Source organism: Trichomycterus rosablanca, chromosome 7, assembly GCF_030014385.1.
Source record: "Trichomycterus rosablanca isolate fTriRos1 chromosome 7, fTriRos1.hap1, whole genome shotgun sequence".
NCBI lineage: Eukaryota > Metazoa > Chordata > Actinopteri > Siluriformes > Trichomycteridae > Trichomycterus > Trichomycterus rosablanca.
The window spans coordinates 11,191,058-11,211,605 of NC_085994.1; the positions used below are offsets into that span (position 1 = coordinate 11,191,058).

At 39.4% G+C, this 20,548-nt stretch overlaps 1 protein-coding gene across 2 annotated transcripts in view; it reads left to right on the forward strand.

Moving 5' to 3' along the window:
• gnai3 (guanine nucleotide binding protein (G protein), alpha inhibiting activity polypeptide 3) overlaps positions 1 to 20,548 on the forward strand; it is a 66,939-nt gene that overhangs the window by 14,743 nt on the left and 31,648 nt on the right. Inside the window, exon 1 of one of the 2 annotated variants that reach the window (XM_062998976.1) lies at positions 7,987 to 8,464. The exons of the other annotated variant lie outside the window; for it this stretch is intronic. Coding sequence (XP_062855046.1) covers positions 8,347 to 8,464 — 118 coding nt within the window. The 5' untranslated portion in view covers positions 7,987 to 8,346. Of the gene's footprint in view, positions 1 to 7,986; positions 8,465 to 20,548 lie in introns of those variants that run through there. 2 annotated transcript variants of the gene reach the window in all.

Here is a 20,548-nt window from a genome sequence, read left to right on the forward strand (position 1 = left end):
TGGACAGAGAATAGTCCACCAACCAAAAATATCCAGCCAACAGCACCCTGTAAGCAGCGTCCTGTGACCACTGTTGAGGGTCTAGAAAATGACCAACTCAAACAGCAGCAATAGATGAGCGATCGTCTCTGACTTTACATCTACAGGGTGGACCAACTAGGTAGGAGTGTCTAATAGAGTGGACAGTGAGTGGACACGGTATTTAAAAACTCCAGCAGCGCTGCTGTGTCTGATCCACTCATACCAGCACAACACATACTAACACACCACCACCATGTCATTGTCACTGCAGTGCTGAGAATGATCCACCACCTTCATAATACCTGCTCTGTGGTGGTCCTGTAGGGGTCCTGACCATTGAAGAACAGGGTGAAAGCAGGCTAAAAAGTATTTAGAGAAATAAATGGACTACAGTCAGTAATTGTAGAACTACAAAGTGCTTCTATATGGTAAGTGAAGCTGATAAAATGGACAGTGAGTGTAGAAACAAGAAGGTGGTTTTAATGTTATGGCTGATTGGTGTATATTCTTTTGGGATAAAAAATTCAAAATAATTTACATGTGGCTGAATTATCAATTCATTTGTTCATATGTATATTCAGTTTAACTCCTAATCCTGATCAGGGTTTGAAACACTAGGCATTAAAGAGAAATACCCAGGAAAGTCATTACAATTACTCTACACATTTACTATTTTGGGCCAGTTTATATCAACCAATCCAGGTATGATTTTAGAGGAGGTGGAGGCATTAATTACATTATTCATTGTCTGTTTTACCACCACTTTATTCCATAATGGGTCGCAGTGGGTCAGATTTACTAAGTTTTATGCCGGACAGGTCACTAGTCAAACACAGGGCAAAACTGTATGTTTGGACTGTGTGAGAAAACCAGAGCACCTGGACAAAACCCTGGAATCTAACCCAGGACCTTCTTGCTCTGAGGTGACAGTACTACCCACTGGACCAGGAGATTAAAGAACCCAGAGAAATCCCACAAAACTAAGTCAAGGATTGAACCCAGGTCCTGTTTCTGTGCAGCACCCATTTCTCCAATTATGCCAACAAGTCGCCTTTATTACGCTGTTTTTTTTCATTACAGATATCAAAAATTATACAAATCATTTATAGCTGTTATGTATTGAAGAAGCTTTTGTCTTGGACCTTCAAAAAGATATTTTCATAAAGACAATAACTACTTTTTGACATCTGCAACTATTCAGAACATTATTTTTGAACTTAACGATGTTTCATCACTTACACTACTAGTAACTATTTTTTTTTGTTGCAATTAGATTCTATAGGTTAAAATAATAATAAAAAACCTTTTACAGCTTCCATGTTTGCAGTAAGAATATCAAGGTACACCTAATAGAACATACATTCATTAATTATTTTATAAGCTACATCTACCACACAACTGACTGTTGCCCAGCTGTTGCTCTGTGCACTGTGTCACCTCCTGTAGCCTATTTATCAGTCAAAAGGTACTTCCATCAAAAGGTCACATCCAATGACCAGATGTTATTTGTGTATCATTCTTCATCCTTCCTGACTGTCACTACTGGTAGCATGAGGCGGTACCTGCAGCCTATTCAATTCAGTTTCAGTTTTTTACTTTGATTTTAGGTGTGGTTTTGAATCCTGGCCTTAGTAGGTTGATGATTTTGGTTTCCACTGACCACTGTTACATAATTTTACTCTCAACAAATGACACAGTTTGTAAGAATCTTTAACTTGAATCCTTCATTACCTTTACGTTTTGCTAGTACTGAACTTCAGCTGTCTATGTTTGATTAGATAAAAGAAAAGACTTATTACTTATATATACTAATTTTAAAAGGGAATAAATGAGATTTTAAAAAGTGTTGCGCCTTTCTAAACCGTGAATCAGCAGTTTTTCTTCTTCTTACTATTAATATTATTTTTATTTCACAATTATAAATTATATCTTTGTAAGAATGTTTGTTTCTTAGCATACTAACGACAGAAAAAAAACAAAATTGACTTAAGGGAACATTTAGAACAAGTCAGACCTTTAATAACTGACCGTCTTATAGACACTTGACATGCATTTGTACAGTTTATTATAAACAACTGAAGAAAATTTGTAACATCATTGATGCTGCCTAGGTCAGGCTGTTCCTCTTGTTAAGAAGCTAGAAAGAACCATTATACTCAGGGGCGGCTCGTTCCTTAGGGCGATCGGGCGACGCACCACCAAAGGACGAAAGGGAAGAAATGTTTCTATTACAGCTGGGACTGTTCTGGAGTCAGTCTTGCCTCGGAATATCATAGTCCAATCAGCGTCGAGTTGTGTTCCGTACAGTACCGCCCTTTTCTGGGTGACTTCACTGAAAATCGCCCCGGATTGCTCTCATAGACTCTCATGTTAAGGCTCTTTTTTTCTAACTGCAGGCGCTGCAATACATTCTGAATGGGTTCTGGGAGGGCTCGCACTTACGTGCTTGCATCACACATAACCTGGTGTCGCGATCTCGTCATCATGACTACCATTACCTTAGTTCAGAGCAACTCCATCGTAGTAATCAGGATAAATTAGCAACTTAAGAATTAGGGCCACCCAGAGCAAATTTAAACATCAAGTATCTACAAAGGGGGGAAAATCACATAAGTTACACGTAAATTACAAGTAAGTAATATAATTTTCAAATTGTGAATTGTGATTGCACTTATTGTATCTCCCCAATTGTTTAATTGTACTTCTTTATTAATTGCACATCAGCCCCGATGCCAATCTTTATTCTGGATCTGCTGCACCTAAAATAAAATGCTATCTAATGAAGACTGAATTAAATTGTTAGTGTGAAGGCTTTACTTAATTTTATGATTAATGGTAAAGCTGGTCTCTCTCCATGTTCAAAGTTATTCGTGAGGGCAAACTGACAGATGACTTAAGAGGTTAATTATTTAAGCTTTAATATACCAATTGAACGGGTCACCTTGGCCATCATCGCAACAATTGCCCCCCTGAGAGATTTGGCAGGAGCCGCCACTGATTATACTGTAATACTAAGAAGGTGTTACAACAAGTTGTGCTATAAAATGACAAAAATGAATGTCTTTATGTGAAGTCCTAATCTTTCCCACACTGAGCAATGTTATTTCTACTTATCTAGAAATAAAACTGTCTATTATAATAATACAGTTGCTGTATTATAGTAAATTTGCTTTGTACAAAACAAGCAGGATTACCACTTTATGACATTAAAAATGTTTTCATGCACATTTTTCTTCACTAAAGTATTGAATACTAAAAGGTTCCTATTTAAATTGATCCAAAGCACTGACAAGCGTTTTAGCAGGTTGAAAAAAGGTTGTTCAATACTTTTTGTAGGACGTGTGTAAGGCAGTGGTTAGTCTGGAGATGGAGCAGAGTAGGTGCAACTGTAATGTTTGCAGACCTGCACTTCTAATCCACCCACCTCTCACACACAGACTGAGATATTCCTACTTTGATGTTTGGTCGGTAAGGAGGTAAGAGGGAGGCCCCTAGTGGTGAAGTTCAAACACTGTGTGACCTTTCACTCAAGCCAGGGGGGATAAAAGTGTTCTGTGAGCTTTGTGAGTCATTTTCAGTACTAGTACAAACTGTTACTTGGTACACATTTGACAACATTTAGTGCCTGTAGAGACAGAGAGGCCGAGCATCCTGAAAAGGTTAGGAATCACCTGTATAAGGTACACTGGTTTAGGTCTAATGTGCTCATTCTTCTTAGATAATTTAAGATTAATCTGTAAATTGAACATGTATTTCTTTAAATAGGCTATGTCTTATACAATACTGTATACAATACTGGCTATAATGCTTTTACAAAACACCACCGTCAACAATACCACTAGGTGGCACAGTGGCTCGGTGGGTAGCACTGTCGCCTAACAAAAAGAAGGTCCTGGGTTCAATTCTCAGTTGAAGCAGTCCAGGTTCTTTATGTGTGGAGTTTGCATGTTCTCCCCATGTCTAAGTGGGTTTCCTCTTGGAGCTCCAGTTTCCTCCCACAGTCAAAAGGCATGCAAGTGAAATGAATTGGAGATACAAAATTGTCCATGACTGTGTTTGACATTAAAACTTGTGAACTGATGAATCTTGTGTAATCAGTAACTACCAGTCCTGTCATGAATGTAACCTGTGTGTAAAAACATGACATTAAAATCCTAATAAAATTATAAAAAACACTAATACTACAACTATTACTAGCACCACTTTAACTATTACTACTACTACTACTACTACTACTACTAATTACTAATAATAATTATTATAATACATTTTATTTCATAAACCAGGTACACAGTGGGTCTGGTTCCACCTGGAAATACTGGGAGCAAGGCAAAAATACCCTGAATATGCTTCCAATCCATTTCAGGGCTTTGGCATACCCCTAACAAGAAATAGCCACTTGTCCTGCAGAGATTCAAACCCTTGTTCTCAGTGGTAGTGAGCTAGCGTATTTTACTACCGTACCCCCTGTGGGCCTCCACCACCACCTCTACTCTTACTACTATTATAATTATTAACACTACTAGTACCACTACTACCACAAGACTACTGCGAGTACCAGTGTTACCACTATTATTATTACTGATATTAGTAAAAATACCTGATGCTGGTCGATCATATGCGAATTTCAGTGGTTTATATTCAGGGACAGTTGAATCCATCACATCATTTGTCTGCTTGAAGTGTCCTTATTGTTTTCATTGCATGTTTTAATGGGGCCCCATCCATCCTCCTTTCATATCCAAGCGTAGGATAAGCAACAGTGGAGTTGTAATAATAATAATACATATAAACTCTAATGTAATATAAAAACCTGGGACTAAAATATGCTTTATTAATTTATACAAACTTGGAAACCACTTGTTTCTGACTGGGGACAAGGATAAAACCCAGGTCCCAAGGACTCTATTGCTGTGTGACACCCACTCCAACAATTGTGCCCATGCTGCCATTCTCAGGAGAAGTCATGTTTATTTAAAATTATATGGGCATTAATAATAATGGAATCTCACTGAACAGTGGGTACATGAAGACCTGAGCTCTGCAGCCTGGACTGAAGTGTGCAGGGTTTTATGTGAGTGCAGAGCAACTTGGTGTTTCCATGGTAACTTCTCTTCAGCCACACTGCTTTATAGGCTGAATGTAGTGAGCATTAGCAGTGGATCACTTCCTCAACCATTTATGATAAAGGAACTTAATATTAATAATTATCTCATGCATCTTTCTATCTGATTGCACATGATCTAGTTTATTACACTGATTCAGAAATCCTGTTAAACTTACATTTGCCTTACTCACAGTATATAGACAGTCTTTACATCTGCATCCTTACACATACCTGATACACAGGTGTGCTGTGCATTTCTCTCCTCCACAGGCTTAGAATTACCTTCAACTTCTATAAAATGTGCAGCTTTGCGAGTGCAAAGCTTTTAAAACATGCAAATATATTAGTTAACATTTTCTCTTTTAGAAATTCAGCTTTTTCATTCTACAATCATGCCTGCAGGGATACATTTGCTAAAAATATTTATAGAAGTCGCATAAAGTTACTTAACAACAATGTGAAAGATGCCAAGATGCATTAAAATTGGGGTCATGCTCAAAATATTCAACTAAAGTTAAAACATTAGTTTTGTTTTGTTATACACTATATGGCCAAAAGGTATTTGGACACTTGACCATGAGCTTGTTGGAGATCCCGTTTAAAAAACCAAATAGTATTAAAATAGGGTAACGTGTATGTGACCTTTTCAGCACTAACATCAGCCACTGTCAGTATATTATTATTATATACGTAACTGACACTCCATAGATTAATATGCCTGTAGTTTACCAGGCAACAATAGAAGATAAAAAAGTTGAGGAACTAGTAAAATTAGCACAAATTCCCCACTTATCTAACATTATTGTTATACCAAGACAGTTGCTTCACTGTCCGAAATGTACTTCCTTCAGTTGTGTTCAACTTATTAAAAAACAAACCTTTATCAACTACAAATGATGTCAAAACACCCACATTTTAATAAGCATTTTTATATTATATTAGTCAGTTTGTTATAGCTTTTTAAATGTAATTAGATTTTTACTTTACAAATTTTACTAACAACAAAAATGCGTGTTTATAATTCATATATAGTGGGGTGAAAAGTGGGACTGAGTTACCAGGGCCCCAAGTCGGGGGAGGGCCCTTGAGGAGTCTAGAAGGAGTCTGGACTGGGGTGAGGGGGGCCCATGGGCACTGCTTGTGCATAGGGTATATATATACTGTATATATATATATATATATATATATATATTAGGGCTGTCGAAGTTAACGCGATAATAACGCATTAACGCGACCTCAATTTAACGCGATTAAAAAAATTAGTGCCATTAACGCAAATTCTAGTTCATGTTGACACTTGACTGGTAGAACAAACGTTTTAATGTCGGACTTGCCACCGTTTTTCATTTGCGGTTTGTTAACATAATGTAACCGATCGTGGTAGTGATGCACTTGCATAATAAAGAAATAAATACACGCTATATTCACAAGTTGTCGGGAGCAGAACACTTTATTACACTTAATTAACTTCTTCTTCTGTACCGAATACCGGAAAGCTGAGTCGAGCACGTTAGTTCATGAACTATGGAAGCCCCAAAGGGTCAAAACACACTCACTTCGTGTAGAAACGGCCATCAAACCATCGTCACGATACAACCACAGACAAGTCTGATACAATAACTACGCCTTATCCCACCTAAAGCACCGCTGATCTACAATGTTTGCTGATGGAGAAATTCTAACCTACAATCTGACATTTACTGCCTAGTATGTGAGTGAATAAACTCCCTTACAGTTTTCTCTTGTCCCAGCAGTTTTTAACATCAGTACATTTAGCATAAAATGTGTTCACCATTTTAATTGTAACATTTCACTTAAAAATCCTTGTTTTCTATAACATTTACACAGATTTTTTTTTAATGCGATTAATCGCGATTAACTATATGAAATTCTGAGATTAATCGCGATTAAAAATTTTAATAGTTTGACAGCCCTAATATATATATATATAGTATAAGTATATCAGTGCATTGTCCTTTTAAAACCGTTAAATTGGTTTGTAGGTGAAGGAATAACATTTCATTTTGGAAGTTTTAATCTACCATGAGCTTTCACACAGTATAATCTATAAAACTTTTACCACTGCTTTATTCTGGTCAGGGTCCTGATGGATCCAGCTTTCTGGATTCACTAAGCACACTGCAGTAACACAACTTTGACAGGACACCAACTCATTGCGGGGCCTCCACTATTTCTCTGCTCAGACATAGTCAATCATGTCTAAATTTAGATGCCAGACTGGCTGATAGCATTGCTGGTTATTCAAACCCTGGATCCCAGTGGTAGTAGACTAGTGTTATTTACCTTTGTGCCTAAATTATTTTTATAGTATATAAATAGTAAGTTTACTTAAATTATTTTACTCTTCTCTTAATAACAGATCCTTTAGGAATTTGCAATATTTACTAAAATGTTACCAGTGCTCAACTGTTTTCATACTCAACTAGTTTACTACAACATGTGTAGATCAACCAAAGGTTTCACAGTTACTGTAAGTGTGCGGCTAAGTGCTAATGTAGAGAAAATATCATTTTTGCCAACAATCATTTAATATAAGGACAATAACACATTATTAAAACGTATGTTGGTTGTACACAATCAACGCTGTTATGAACTATAAACAAAAACCGAGGAAATAATTGAACAAAATAACTTGATGTCGCTCTTGGACTAACTTGACTACATTTCCCAGAATTCAATGCAGAGCTGCATTTTTCCACTGCTGAGGATAGAGTGCGCGCTTTTCAGCTTTTATCAAGCACAACACCAACTTTCTTCAGGAATCTTACACGCTCCTCGATGCTCTTTTGTATCTACTGCTGTTTTGAAGGATCGATTTTAAATAGATTTTACATTATTTTTATCGAACTACTTGAGCTCTAGTTGTTTCCACATTTTGTCCAGCTGGAATTCTGCTGTTTTCTTTCCACCAGGCAGCAGATGTTGATCAGAAACAGTCGAGCTTGTGGATAACTCATCTAGCCTCATATTTTACACGCCGTGTTTTATGTGCTTTTAAAGGACAAACGGTTTTCCGCTGGATTACAGATTCTTGCTCCCTCGTGTGAGATTCACCGCTGATAACCAGCTCCTCTGACCACGTTTGGCCATCCGCAGAAAACTAAGCTCGAGAAGCGGTGCTGTGTTCACTAAGTGGTGAAGCTTTGGTGCTTGCATTGGTGCTTCATACAAACAAGTTTGTCAACCTGTAGGGGAAGATGGGCTGCACATTAAGTGCTGAGGATAAAGCCGCGGTGGAAAGGAGTAAAATTATTGATAGGAATCTGCGGGAAGACGGAGAGAAGGCGTCCAGAGAAGTCAAACTGCTGCTACTCGGTAAGATGTATAGGGGGCATGAACCGAACAGTACGTCTGTTTGTGCGCGCAAGGAACGCGGCTTATTGCCGTTCCATATTTCAGTATTTTCCCAAAAATGCATTTAAATCTACTAAACGTAAACGTAAAATAGTAGATATAGTAGACTGGTAGATATAGTGATTAATGTGACGTTTGCTTGATCATCTAACGAACATATTTCTGTTGTGATGCTTTTGGGAAACTTAGTCCAGGTCATTTAAGCACATGTGGTGTATTCAATGTACGTATCTTGTATAATTGTGTGTAAATTAACGTTTTAGAGCACATTTTTAATGCAATTTGTTGCGTCTGTCTCTCACACCTCTTTAAAAATCCCTTCCCACCCCATGGTTATTTAATACACATTCTGTTTAAGAGAACACACAATGCAAACTGTACATCTCTGATCAACCAGATTTGACTAAGCTTGAAATCCCTGAATGAGTGTCTTAGTCACAGTTACAGTTAGTTACAGAAAAATACTGTTTATTTTTCTAAAGCTATAATTAAAGCTACAATTGTTACATGAGTACAGTATAAAGCTTAGAAATTACAATAGAAGACTACTTTGGAGGCCACACTTTATTATACTTATTATTATATTTGGAGAACCATAAAATAACCTTTGGTGAAGCTTAAGATGGAATCTTCTCTTCACATGTTTGACAGAACACTTGATCCAAAGCCAAGACTTTAAGAAAACATTTAGACAGACTTGTTTGCACTTTGATTGGATCCAGATGTACATATATGGAATACAGTACATGCAATGGCACTTAAGGTTCTCGGACTAGGATATAGCAACATATCTGTGTTATGATGATCAATTCTATGATTTAAATACTATGTTTTCCCAAATAAATGTATTATCAGTGGTACATGCAGTCAATTTGGCGTTAGACGTGTCGAGCTATTTCAGTTGCTCTTGTTTGATTGGTTTACTGCAATCTGCTTAACGTTTGTAAACGTGGATAACTTCATATTTAAGTTGAAAATATTAATAATGTTTAATTAAATTTCTATGCCAAAGTTCTACACATTTGCAGATACATATCTTGAGAGAATTACTGATCTAACTAAAACTAGGCATGGATGGTGGTGGGGTGGTTTGTTTTTCCTTGAAAGATCAGTTAATTGTGAGGGCGGCACGTTGGCTAAGTGGGTAAGCACTGTCACCTTACAGCAATAAGGTCCTGGGTTCGATCCCCGGGTGGGGCGGTCCGGGTCCTTTCTGTGCGGAGTTTGCATGTTCTCCCCGTGTCTGTGTGGGTTTCCTCCGGGTGCTCCGGTTTCCTCCCACAGTCCAGGCAATTGGAGGCTAGGCTAATTGGAGACACTGAATTGTCCCATAGTTACCTAGCCGCTGGGATGCACAGACCAACGCATTGTAGTGCCGGTCCCAAGCCCGGATAAATAGGGAGGGTTGTGTCAGGAAGGGTGTAAAACTGTGCCAAATCCCGCCGGCGACCCCTAACGGGAAGAAGCCGGAAATGCCGACCCCGTAACCGAAAAACGGGACAAAGGCTGAGGAACAAGATGATCAGTTAATTGTGAGTTGACATTACATGTATTTACTACATATGTTAAGGGTTTAGACAAAAAAAAACTAAAAAAATCCCACACTTTTTAAATCTGACACAGGCATTTGGGCTAGATTTTTGGCCCTGATACCAACATACACACATTTGCACACGCAAACACTATATGCATAATAGATTTAAAAATAACCATGGTGCAAACTGTAAATCTCTGATCAACCAGATTTGACTAAGCTTAAAATCCCAAAATGAATGTCTTGGTCACAGTTACAGTTAGTTACAGTTTTTAAAAGCTATAATTATAGCTATGGTAGGGTTTTATTCTTGTTTTCTTTGCAAGATCAGTTCATTATGAGTTGACATCACATGAATTTACCAACATACACACATGTACACACGTAAACACTATATGCATAATAGATTTTAAAATAACCTCATAAAGGTCATTTAAACATCCCATTTTGAATAACGCCACAGATGAATTAGAATGATTTTCTCAATGCACTTGTAAGAACTTTATGCCTAGTTCACACTACACGATTTTTGCCCTGATTTTTGCTCGCCAACTGGTCGATGCTAGATTTGAGATCTACAACTTTATCCGAGCGGCTCACCGAGCACTCGACCGAAGAGAGATATCTAGCTTGTCAAATATCTGGATCTGAGTCGCACAACTTGCAATGAGTGCTATGTCGAACAGCCAATGAGAACGCAAGATACGGTGTGAGGGGAAACGCAGGGGAGGAGTTGTAAAAAGGTGGGACAGGGGCATAATATAGTTTATATCAGAATACATCGGCGCACACACACGTTTTACAGTATTTCTGACCTTATGATTCTCTACAAAACATAACACCAACAATGCATTGCAAAAAATATTTATTAACCTCCAACTCACTATAGAACAATCCATGGTGTTCATGTTGCCAAATCCACTCAGATTCTTTTTTTCCCCACTTGATTTTACGCTGCACATCAGCGCACAAACTTTGTTCGCTCGCTACTTGTTGATGTGCATTTTTGGACGTGGTATCATTAAACCTCTCGTCACTTCTCGCGTTTGTTTTCGTGACGAAACGTAGTTTGGGAGACCAGAGAAGCTCACCTGCGATTCCAGCTGGTGATAGATGGTGTAGTGTAAAACCCCCTATCGCCGATCAGTCGTGTAGTGTGAAATACACACCGGCTTGAAAGACTTCCGATTACAAGAGATCCAGTCGTGTAGTGTGAACTGTACAGCAACCTGACGACTTGGAAAGTCGTGTAGTGTGAACTTGGCATAAGTTGTACATTGTTGACATTCCTCCATTGCTATTTAGGTTAGCCAAGTTTGGAAAACAGGGCACTGGAGGTTGCTGTTTGTTACAATTTCGGTAACATACATTAAATGAAAAACAGCTTTTCTTGACAAATGTCCATGTGTTATTATTCATACCCTTAGCCAGTCACGTGGTCAGGATTGCTCATTTCTGCAGCAGAAAAACATCCCTGTATCATCAATGACCCACCTCCAAGCTTGCTTGACCGTGGTGATAGTTTTCTTCTGGTCATAAGCTTCATCTTTTTTGTGCCAGACAAACGCTGATCCATATGGCCAAGCTGTTCCAGTTTGATTCGTCACTCCATAGAACTGTGTCCCAGAACTCTGCAGCCCTATTCAAACCCCTTCTGTAACATTCGAGTAGACCCTTGCGGTGCTTTTTGGTTAGGAATGGTGTGCATTGTAAAGTCTGGCTTTGAAGTCTTATGTTGTTAAGTGATCTTCTTATGGTTGCCACTGACACATTTGTCCAAGCCTTTATCAGGTCATTCTGTATGTCTTTTGTCTTGATGAGATGGCTCAAAACTTTTGGCTTCCTCTCATGGAACTTCCAGCTTCTTAGATTTCATTATGATTGTTACTGGGTGGTGTATAGTGGTATTTTGTGATTAAGACTTAAAGATTTAAAGCAAAATGTAAAGACTTACAAATACTTATTTTCTGTACTTATTTAATGAAAATATTCAATATTCATTGAATATTTTCGATTATAACTGTACTGTTGCTAATAAGAAATCACAGTTGGCCAAGATTTTTGGTGATCAAATCCAGGTATAATAATAATATAATCACTTTACTGTCTAATTATCTTTCTTTTAGGAAAAAGGAATTCAAATAAAGTCAGTGACACGGCTCATGGTGGCAAAAAATAGTTTACAAGTGACTTAGAATTATGACCAAATACAGTGCAAGCAATTGAGGGTTAATGACCTTACTCAGGGTCCCCAACAGTTGCAACTTGGCAATGGTGGGGCTTAAACAGGGGACCATCTGATTACTAATTCAGTACCTTAACCATTGAGCAACCACTGCCCTGAATCCACTGACTTTAGGCATCATGGTTGGTTTTCCAGCCACTTTGATAACCTGGGTACAGTTCTCGCCTTTGGTCACTGTTTGTAACAGGTTTTGCATGTTCTCAGCATGTCTGTGTGAGGTTGTTCTCCAGTTTTTAATTTCCTTTCAAAAGATGTATTGAGTATTGTTCATTTGGTCTCGGTTTATCCAAACAAGATGAACTGGATAAAAAAGTAATTTTTACAGTTTTTATAAAATAAAGTACATAAACAAGCATTGGCTCTAGCGACTCCATCACATTGTTGCGGCACGGTGGCTAAGTGGGTAGCACTGCCGCCTCACAGCAAGAAGGTCCTGGGTTCGATCCCCAGGTGGGACGGTCCGGGTCCTTTCTGTGTGGAGTTTGCATGTTCTCCCCGTGTCTGCGTGGGTTTCCTCCGGGTGCTCCGGTTTCCTCCCACAGTCCAAAGACATGCAAGTAAGCTGAATTGGAGACACTAAATTGTCCATGACTGTGTTGATATGACCTTGTGAACTGATGAATCTTGTGTAATGAGTAACTACCGTTCCTGTCATGAATGTAACCAAAAGTGTAAAACATGACGTTAAAATCCTAATGAACAAACAAACAATCCTAATCCAACATTTTCTCTATTATTATTTCAAAATGCACATACAGCATTTTTATTTTTGGAACAGCTTTTGGTAGTTCTGTCAAATTCCACATGTCCAGATTCATCCTGTGGTCAGAAGCAGGAACACTGTGAACTTTCCAGATCCTTGTGCTCTCTTTTAAACCCTGCGGTTTATTGGAGCGTGGAAGAATGCCTGGCGTATTCTCCGAGTGCATGAAGAGGATTAGGCTTTCCACTGAACCCAATGTTTCACGTTCTGTTTAGTTCAGTTAATAAAGCCTTTACTCAAGCCAGCAACATTTAATTCTAGCACTGTCGCCCCACATTGAGAAGGTCCTGGGATCGATTCCTAGGTTGAGTGGTCAGGGGCATTTGTGTGGACTTTGCATGTTCTTTCATGGCTGTTTGGGTTTCCTCTGGGCGCTTCGGTTTCTTCCACAGTCCCAAGACATGTAATGCCAAGTTGACACTACATGACTTTTCAGTTGTTTAGATTGTTGTACAGTCCACTTTATGATTTGAACTCTTGTAATCAGGAGTCTTTTGAGTTATTGTGGTTTTCACACTACACGACTGATCAGTGATGGGGGGGTCACACACTACACAATCTATCACCATGAGGAATCTCGGATGAGTCAGTCTGGTCTCCCAAACTACGTTTTGTCACGAAATCACGTGAAAAGTGATGCGGGGTTTAGTGGTATCATGTCCAAAAAATGGTCAGGGGTCAGGACCACCACAGAGCAGGTATTATTTAGGTGGTGGATCTTTCTTAGCACTGCACTGACACTGACAAGGTGGTGGTGTGTTAGTGTGTGTTGTGCTGGTGAGAGTAGATCAGACACAGCAGCGCTGCTGGAGTTTTTAAATACCGTGTCCACTCACTGTCCACTCTATTAGACACTCCTACCTAGTTGGTCCACCTTGTAGATGTAAAGTCAGAGACGATCGCTCATCTATTGCTGCTGTTTGAGTTGGTCATCTTCTAGACCTTCTTCAGTGGTTACAGGATGCTGCCCATGGGGTGCTGTTGGCTGGTTATTTTTAGTTGGTGGACTATTCTCAGTCCAGCAGTGACAGTGAGGTGTTTAGAAACTCCATCAGCATTGCTGTGTCTTATCCACTCATACCAGCACAACACACACTAACACACCCTGCACATCACTGCAGTGCTGAGAATGATCCACCACCCAAATAATACCTGCTCTGTGGTGGTCCTGTGGGGGGTCCTGACCATTGAAGAACAGCATGAAAGGGGGCTAACAAAGCATACAGAGAAACAGATGGACTACAGTCAGTAATTGTAGAACTACAAAGTGCTCCTATATGGTAAGTGGAGCTGATGAAATGGACAGTGAGTGTAGAAACCAGGAGGTGGTTTTAATGTTATGGCTGATCAGTGTATTTTGATATAAACTATATTATGCCCCTGTTCCACATATTTACAACTCCTCCCCCAGGGTTGTGTTCATAACAATTACAACCTGATCGCAACACCTTTCACACTACATGTTTTGGAGTCACAAACAGGTCCAGATATTTAACATGCTAGATATTTCTCTTGAGTCTGCGAACAATCCGCGAGCCGCTCGGATCCAGTCGGTGAACAGCTCACACATATTGAGCGAGAGCTGATTTTCGAGCCCCGAGCGAACACCGAGTTTCCTCAGAGCTGCCACATCTAGCAGCGACCTGTCAGCAAGCGAAAATCAGGGCAAAAATTGTGTAGTGTGAGCTAGGCATAAGTGAGGTGAACTGGAGATACAAAATTGTCCATGACTGTGTTTGACATTAAACTTAAACTGATGAATCTTGTAACTAACTGTCATGAATGTGACCGAAGTGTAAAACATGACCTTAAAATCCTTATAAATAAATAAATTGTGTTCAGTTCTAGTGAATTTGCAGTAAGCGGTTTAGACATGGATGCCATTTATTCCACATTATTTCAGGGTTTTTTTTTTAACTCTGGCATGTTGTTTCAACACTTGATAATAGCTAATCTGTACTGACAGCCACAGGGCATTGCAGCAACGCAGCAGTGATGATTTCTGTTATGTTATGACTAACAGAACTAAGCAGTGTTTAGTGAAGCAATGTGGGAGTGCATTTATTCACACAGATTTAGTGGAATGCTTTTCCTCTTTGTGTTCTCGTTTCTCCTGACATCAGCAGTTTCAGCGGTGTCGTTGCCGCTCTATAATCACAGCTGGACTGGAATGATTCTGTCATGCTCAGTCTGCAGGGTTGTTCATAGGAATTATTTTTCCTAACCACACACGTATGCTTATTTTAAATATTGTTGCATATTATCCAATAAAAGGTCAAAAGAATATGGACACTTGATCGGGGGTTTGTTGGCCATCTCATGATAGATTCCATAAGAATGAACATATACTTGCTCTCCCTATAACAGCCTCAGTTTTTGAGAGGGTTTTCACTAGATTTTAGATTCTTTCTGTGCCTGAGGGTGAAGGTCAGGGCTCTGTGCAGGCCAGTGGTGTTTCTCAACACCAAACTCATACAAGGAATATGTCCTTATCAGGCAAACCATTATGACCACCTTCCTAATATTGTGTTGGTCCCTCTTGCTTCCAAAACAGCCCTGACCCGTCGAGGCATGGACTCCACTAGGTCCCTGAAGGTGTGCTGCGGTATCTGGCACCAAGATGTTAGCAGCAGATCCTTTCATTCCTGTAAGTTGTGAGGTGGGGCCTCCATGGATCGGACTTGTTTGTCCAGCACATCCCACAGATGCTCGATTGGATTGAGATCTGTGGAATTAGGAGACCAAGTCAACACCTCAAACTCATTGTTGTGCTGCTCAAACCATTCCTGAATTATTTTTGCTTTGTAGCAGGGTGCATTATCCTGCTTAAAGAGACCACAGCCATCAAGGAATACAATTTTTATAAAAGGGTGTACATGGTCTGCAACAATGCTTAGGTAGGGGATACGTGTCAGAGTAACATCCTCATGGTACAGTAGTTGGTCTGTTGGATCCGACCACACGGGCCAGCCTTCGCTCCCCACGTGCATCAGTGAGCCTTGGCCGCCATGACCCTGTCACTGGTTTACCTCTGTTCCTTCCTTGGACCACTTTTGATAGATACTGACCACTGCAGACTGGGAACACCCCACAAGAGCTGCAGTTTTGGAGATGCTCTGACCCAGTCGTCTAGCCATCACAATTTGGCCCTCGTCACCCCTTGTACTGCACACGTGTTGGAGGGGGTGTGTGGCGGTTGCAACTGTCCGATCGGGAGTGAAAGCTCTGCAGCAGGAGTAGCGAATTACAATTGGGTAATTGGATACAACTAGATTGCGAGAACATTGTGGGGGAAATGCATTACAATTTATTTATTTATTAGGATTTTAACGTCATGTTTTACACACTTTGGTTACATTCTTGACAGGAACGGTAGTTACTCATTACACAAGATTCATCAGTTCACAAGTTTAATGTCAAACACAGTCATGGACAATTTTGTTTCTCCAGTTCACTTCACTTGTATGTGTTTGGACTGTGGGAGGAATCCGGAGCTCCTGGAGAAAACCCACGCAGACACGGGGAGAACATGCAAACTCCACACAGAAAGGACCCGGACCGCCCCACCTGTGGATTGAACCCAGGACCTTCTTAGTGTGAGGCAACAGTGCTACCCACTGAGCCACCCGCATGACTAAATAAATAAATAAAATATAATGATGCTATTGGCATGTCCATGGAACCAGTATGAGATGTATTATGATGCTGGAACTAGCCTGTAACTGTTTAACCAGTAAACCAAAATTGAAGACTCACTGGACCGAACATGAAAACCTTATACTTTAATTTAAATTACAGTGTACACTGTTTATCTGCTCATCTGCTGACAGTGTCACTCATGGTCTAGCAGATTGTAATTAATGGATTTTTGTTGGTTTTTCTTGGATTTTATCTGGATTACAACCAAACAAAAGAACACTGTTCACGAACTAATTAAAACAAATTAATGGGTACAGTCAAACCTGCTAGATAAACCTGCTATAGTCAGTTGTAAACATTGGGAAATACAAGGCCATGTTTGTAAGTTTAGTTGCATCACAGACCAGAACAAAATTCTACCGTACAAACAACTACAAAGAAATCTTCACCTCAGTCCCCTCCCAAAAACGGCTTAAATTCTTAAAAGCACTAGCAAGCACTAGTTATGGAAAAACAATTAAATTCTACACCCGCATAGTCACACAAACACTAACCACTATACTAGGGCTGGGCGGTATGATCAAAAATTTGTATCACTGTATTTTTTAAGATTCTGATGGTTTTTATGGTATATCAGGGTATGTTTTTTTGTATGACTGGGGCTTTTTATATGACTGGCTTATTCTCCTGTCATACGTAAGTGCACAGAATATGTATATATAGTATATTCTGAAGGTTTTGAGTACTATAAGGTTTGCTTTTCCCCACAAAATGACACAATATATGATGGAATCTATACATGTGAAACAGTTCCAATATATACAATTTTTATTGTTTATTTAATATTTAAGTATTGTGCAATTACCCTTAGGTCTCCCTTGAACAAATAAAACGACGTGTGCAAACTCCACTGTACAACTTGACCACTGGTCTGTTGTAGAAAATTGGACGGCTTTTTTTATAATGTTGGTTTAGCAACTGACCTGAAGTATTTTCACCATGTAAGACTTACCCAGAATCCACTGTTTTAATTATTGCTCTAAAACTAATTGTATATGTATCTTGTAATGTTACACCACCGTTTGCTTGTTTGCAAAAGCTGTGGTTCGACAAACTGTGCAGTTTTTTGTCTGTTCTAAACTGCCAACACGGCTCATTTCTTTGACGGGTTCATCGGTGCATATTTGGTTTTCCTCTTTTCATCCTCCATCTGTTTTTGTTTATTTTTTTCACCATATTGAGGAAGTCTCTCTCATCTGTTAACACTGTATTGCTAACGCTACCTGCTAACTCATGAGCTGTATCTAATCTGCACTACGCTCCATAGCCTTTTTAACGGCAAACGATATTATGTGATTTGCTGCCTACTGAAGCTTACAGCTGTTGTATTAACTATGCTACAGTATGGCGGTATTTGAAAAATCCATACAGTATGAGGAATCGAAGACGGTATAACAAATGTACTGTCATGTACTGCCCAGCACTAAACTATATACAGAAGTAAAAAAAGCAAATCAAACCCTACTCTGATGTTTAAAGACTGAATCTATTCAGGCATGATAATAGCAGCTGACTATAGAACTTAATGCACCTCCACATTGATAATTTGCTAATGTATATCTTTGATCCAGCATTTTCTCTAAAAACTCACTATAAGCTTGTTTAACTGCATGTAGCCGAATAACTAGCGCAGTGTTAGCATTATACAGTGCCTTGCAAAAGTATTCAGCCCCCTTGAACTTTTCAACCTTTTGCCACATTTCAGGCTTTAAACATAAAGATATGAAATTGTAATTTTTTGTGAAGAATCAACAACAAGCGGGACACAATCGTGAAGTGGAACGAAATTTATTGGATATTTTAAACTTTTTTTAGAAATAAAAAACTGAAAAGTGGGGCGTGCAATATTATTCAGCCCCCTTGCGTTAATACTTTGTAGCGCCACCTTTTGCTGCGATTACAGCTGCAAGTCGCTTGGGGTATGTCTCTATTAGTTTTGCACATCGAGATACTGAAATTTTTTCCATTCTTCCTTGCAAAACAGTTCGAGCTCAGTGAGGTTGGATGGAGAGCGTTTGTGAACAGCAGTTTTCAGCTCTTTCCACAGATTCTCGATGGGATTCAGGTCTGGACTTTGACTTGGCCATTTTAACACCTGGATAAGTTTATTTGTGAACCATTCCATTGTAGATTTTGCTTTATGTTTTGGATCATTGTCTTGTTGGAAGATAAATCTCCGTCCCAGTCTCAGGTCTTTTGCAGACTGCAACAGGTTTTCTTCCAGAATGGTCCTGTATTTGGCTCCATCCATCTTCCCATCAATTTTAACCATCTTCCCTGTCCCTGCTAAAGAAAAGCAGGCCCAAACCATGATGCTGCCACCACCATGTTTGACAGTGGGGATGGTGTGTTCAGGGTGATGAGCTGTGTTGCTTTTATGCCAAACATAACGTTTTGCGTTGTGGCCAAAAAGTTCGATTTTGGTTTCATCTGACCAGAGCACCTTCTTCCACATGCTTGGTGTGTCTCCCAGGTGACTTTTTATAGATATCTTTGAGAAATGGCTTTCTTCTTGCCACTCTTCCATAAAGGCCAGATTTGTGCAGTGTACGACTGATTGTTGTCCTATGGACAGATTCTCCCACCTCAGCTGTAGATCTCTGCAGTTCATTCAGAGTGATCATGGGCCTCTTGGCTGCATCTCTGATCAGTCTTCTCCTTGTTTGAGCTGAAAGTTTAGAGGGACGGCCGGGTCTTGGTAGATTTGCAGTGGTCTGATACTCCCTTCATTTCAATATGATCGCTTGCACAGTGCTCCTTGAGATGTTTAAAGCTTGGGAAATATTTTTGTATTCAAATTCGGCCTTAAACTTCTCCACAACAGTATCTCGGACCTGCCTGGTGTGTTTCTTGGTCTTCATGATGCTCTCTGCGCTTTAAACAGAACTCTGAGACTATCACAGAGCAGGTGCATTTATACGGACTTGATTACACACAGGTGGATTCTATTTATCACCATCAGTCATTTAGGTCAACATTGGATCATTCAGAGATCCTCACTGAACTTCTGGAGTGAGTTTGCTGCACTGAAAGTAAAGGGGCCGAATAATATTGCACGCCCCACTTTTCAGGTTTTTATTTCTAAAAAAAGTTTAAAATATCCAATAAATTTCGTTCCACTTCACAATTGTGTCGCACTTGTTATTGATTCTTCACAAAAAATTACAATTTTATATCTTTATGTTTAAAGCCTGAAATGTGGCAAAAGGTTGAAAAGTTCAAGGGGGCTGAATACTTTTGCAAGGCACTGTAGTTCATCATCATACCCTTTATTTATGTAGTGCTTTCCTTATGCTTAAGGACGCTTTAGAAAGTTTACTTTGGTAACATAATTGTGCTGAACCATGTTTAAAAGCCCAGTCTAACTGTTGATTTGATTTCTGTCTCTTTAATGTTTTAAATCTTTAGCCACAGTCGGTCTTTTGCTTAGTAAGCTAGCAGCTTTTGTTCACACATTAGCCTAGCCTGTAATTACCCTGTGATTACACTAGACCAGTTTATTCTTCATTTTGACTCTGAAATGCTCATGCACAGTAATTTAAGACGACAGGTTAAAACCCGAGTAAACACGCAAAAAGAAGCCACATAGGTTTGTTGAGACTGGGGCCCAGTCAACACTAAGCTGGCTAAATTTGCTTTTATGTTTTGGTTTTTATTAGGGCTGGCATGATACCACTTTTTTATGTCCGATACTGCAAATTGAGTATCTACCGATACCGATCCCAATCCGATACCGTCATTTCTCCTCTCAAACAACTAAGCAGTAATAATACATGTCTCAATGCACCATGGTTAAACTAGCTA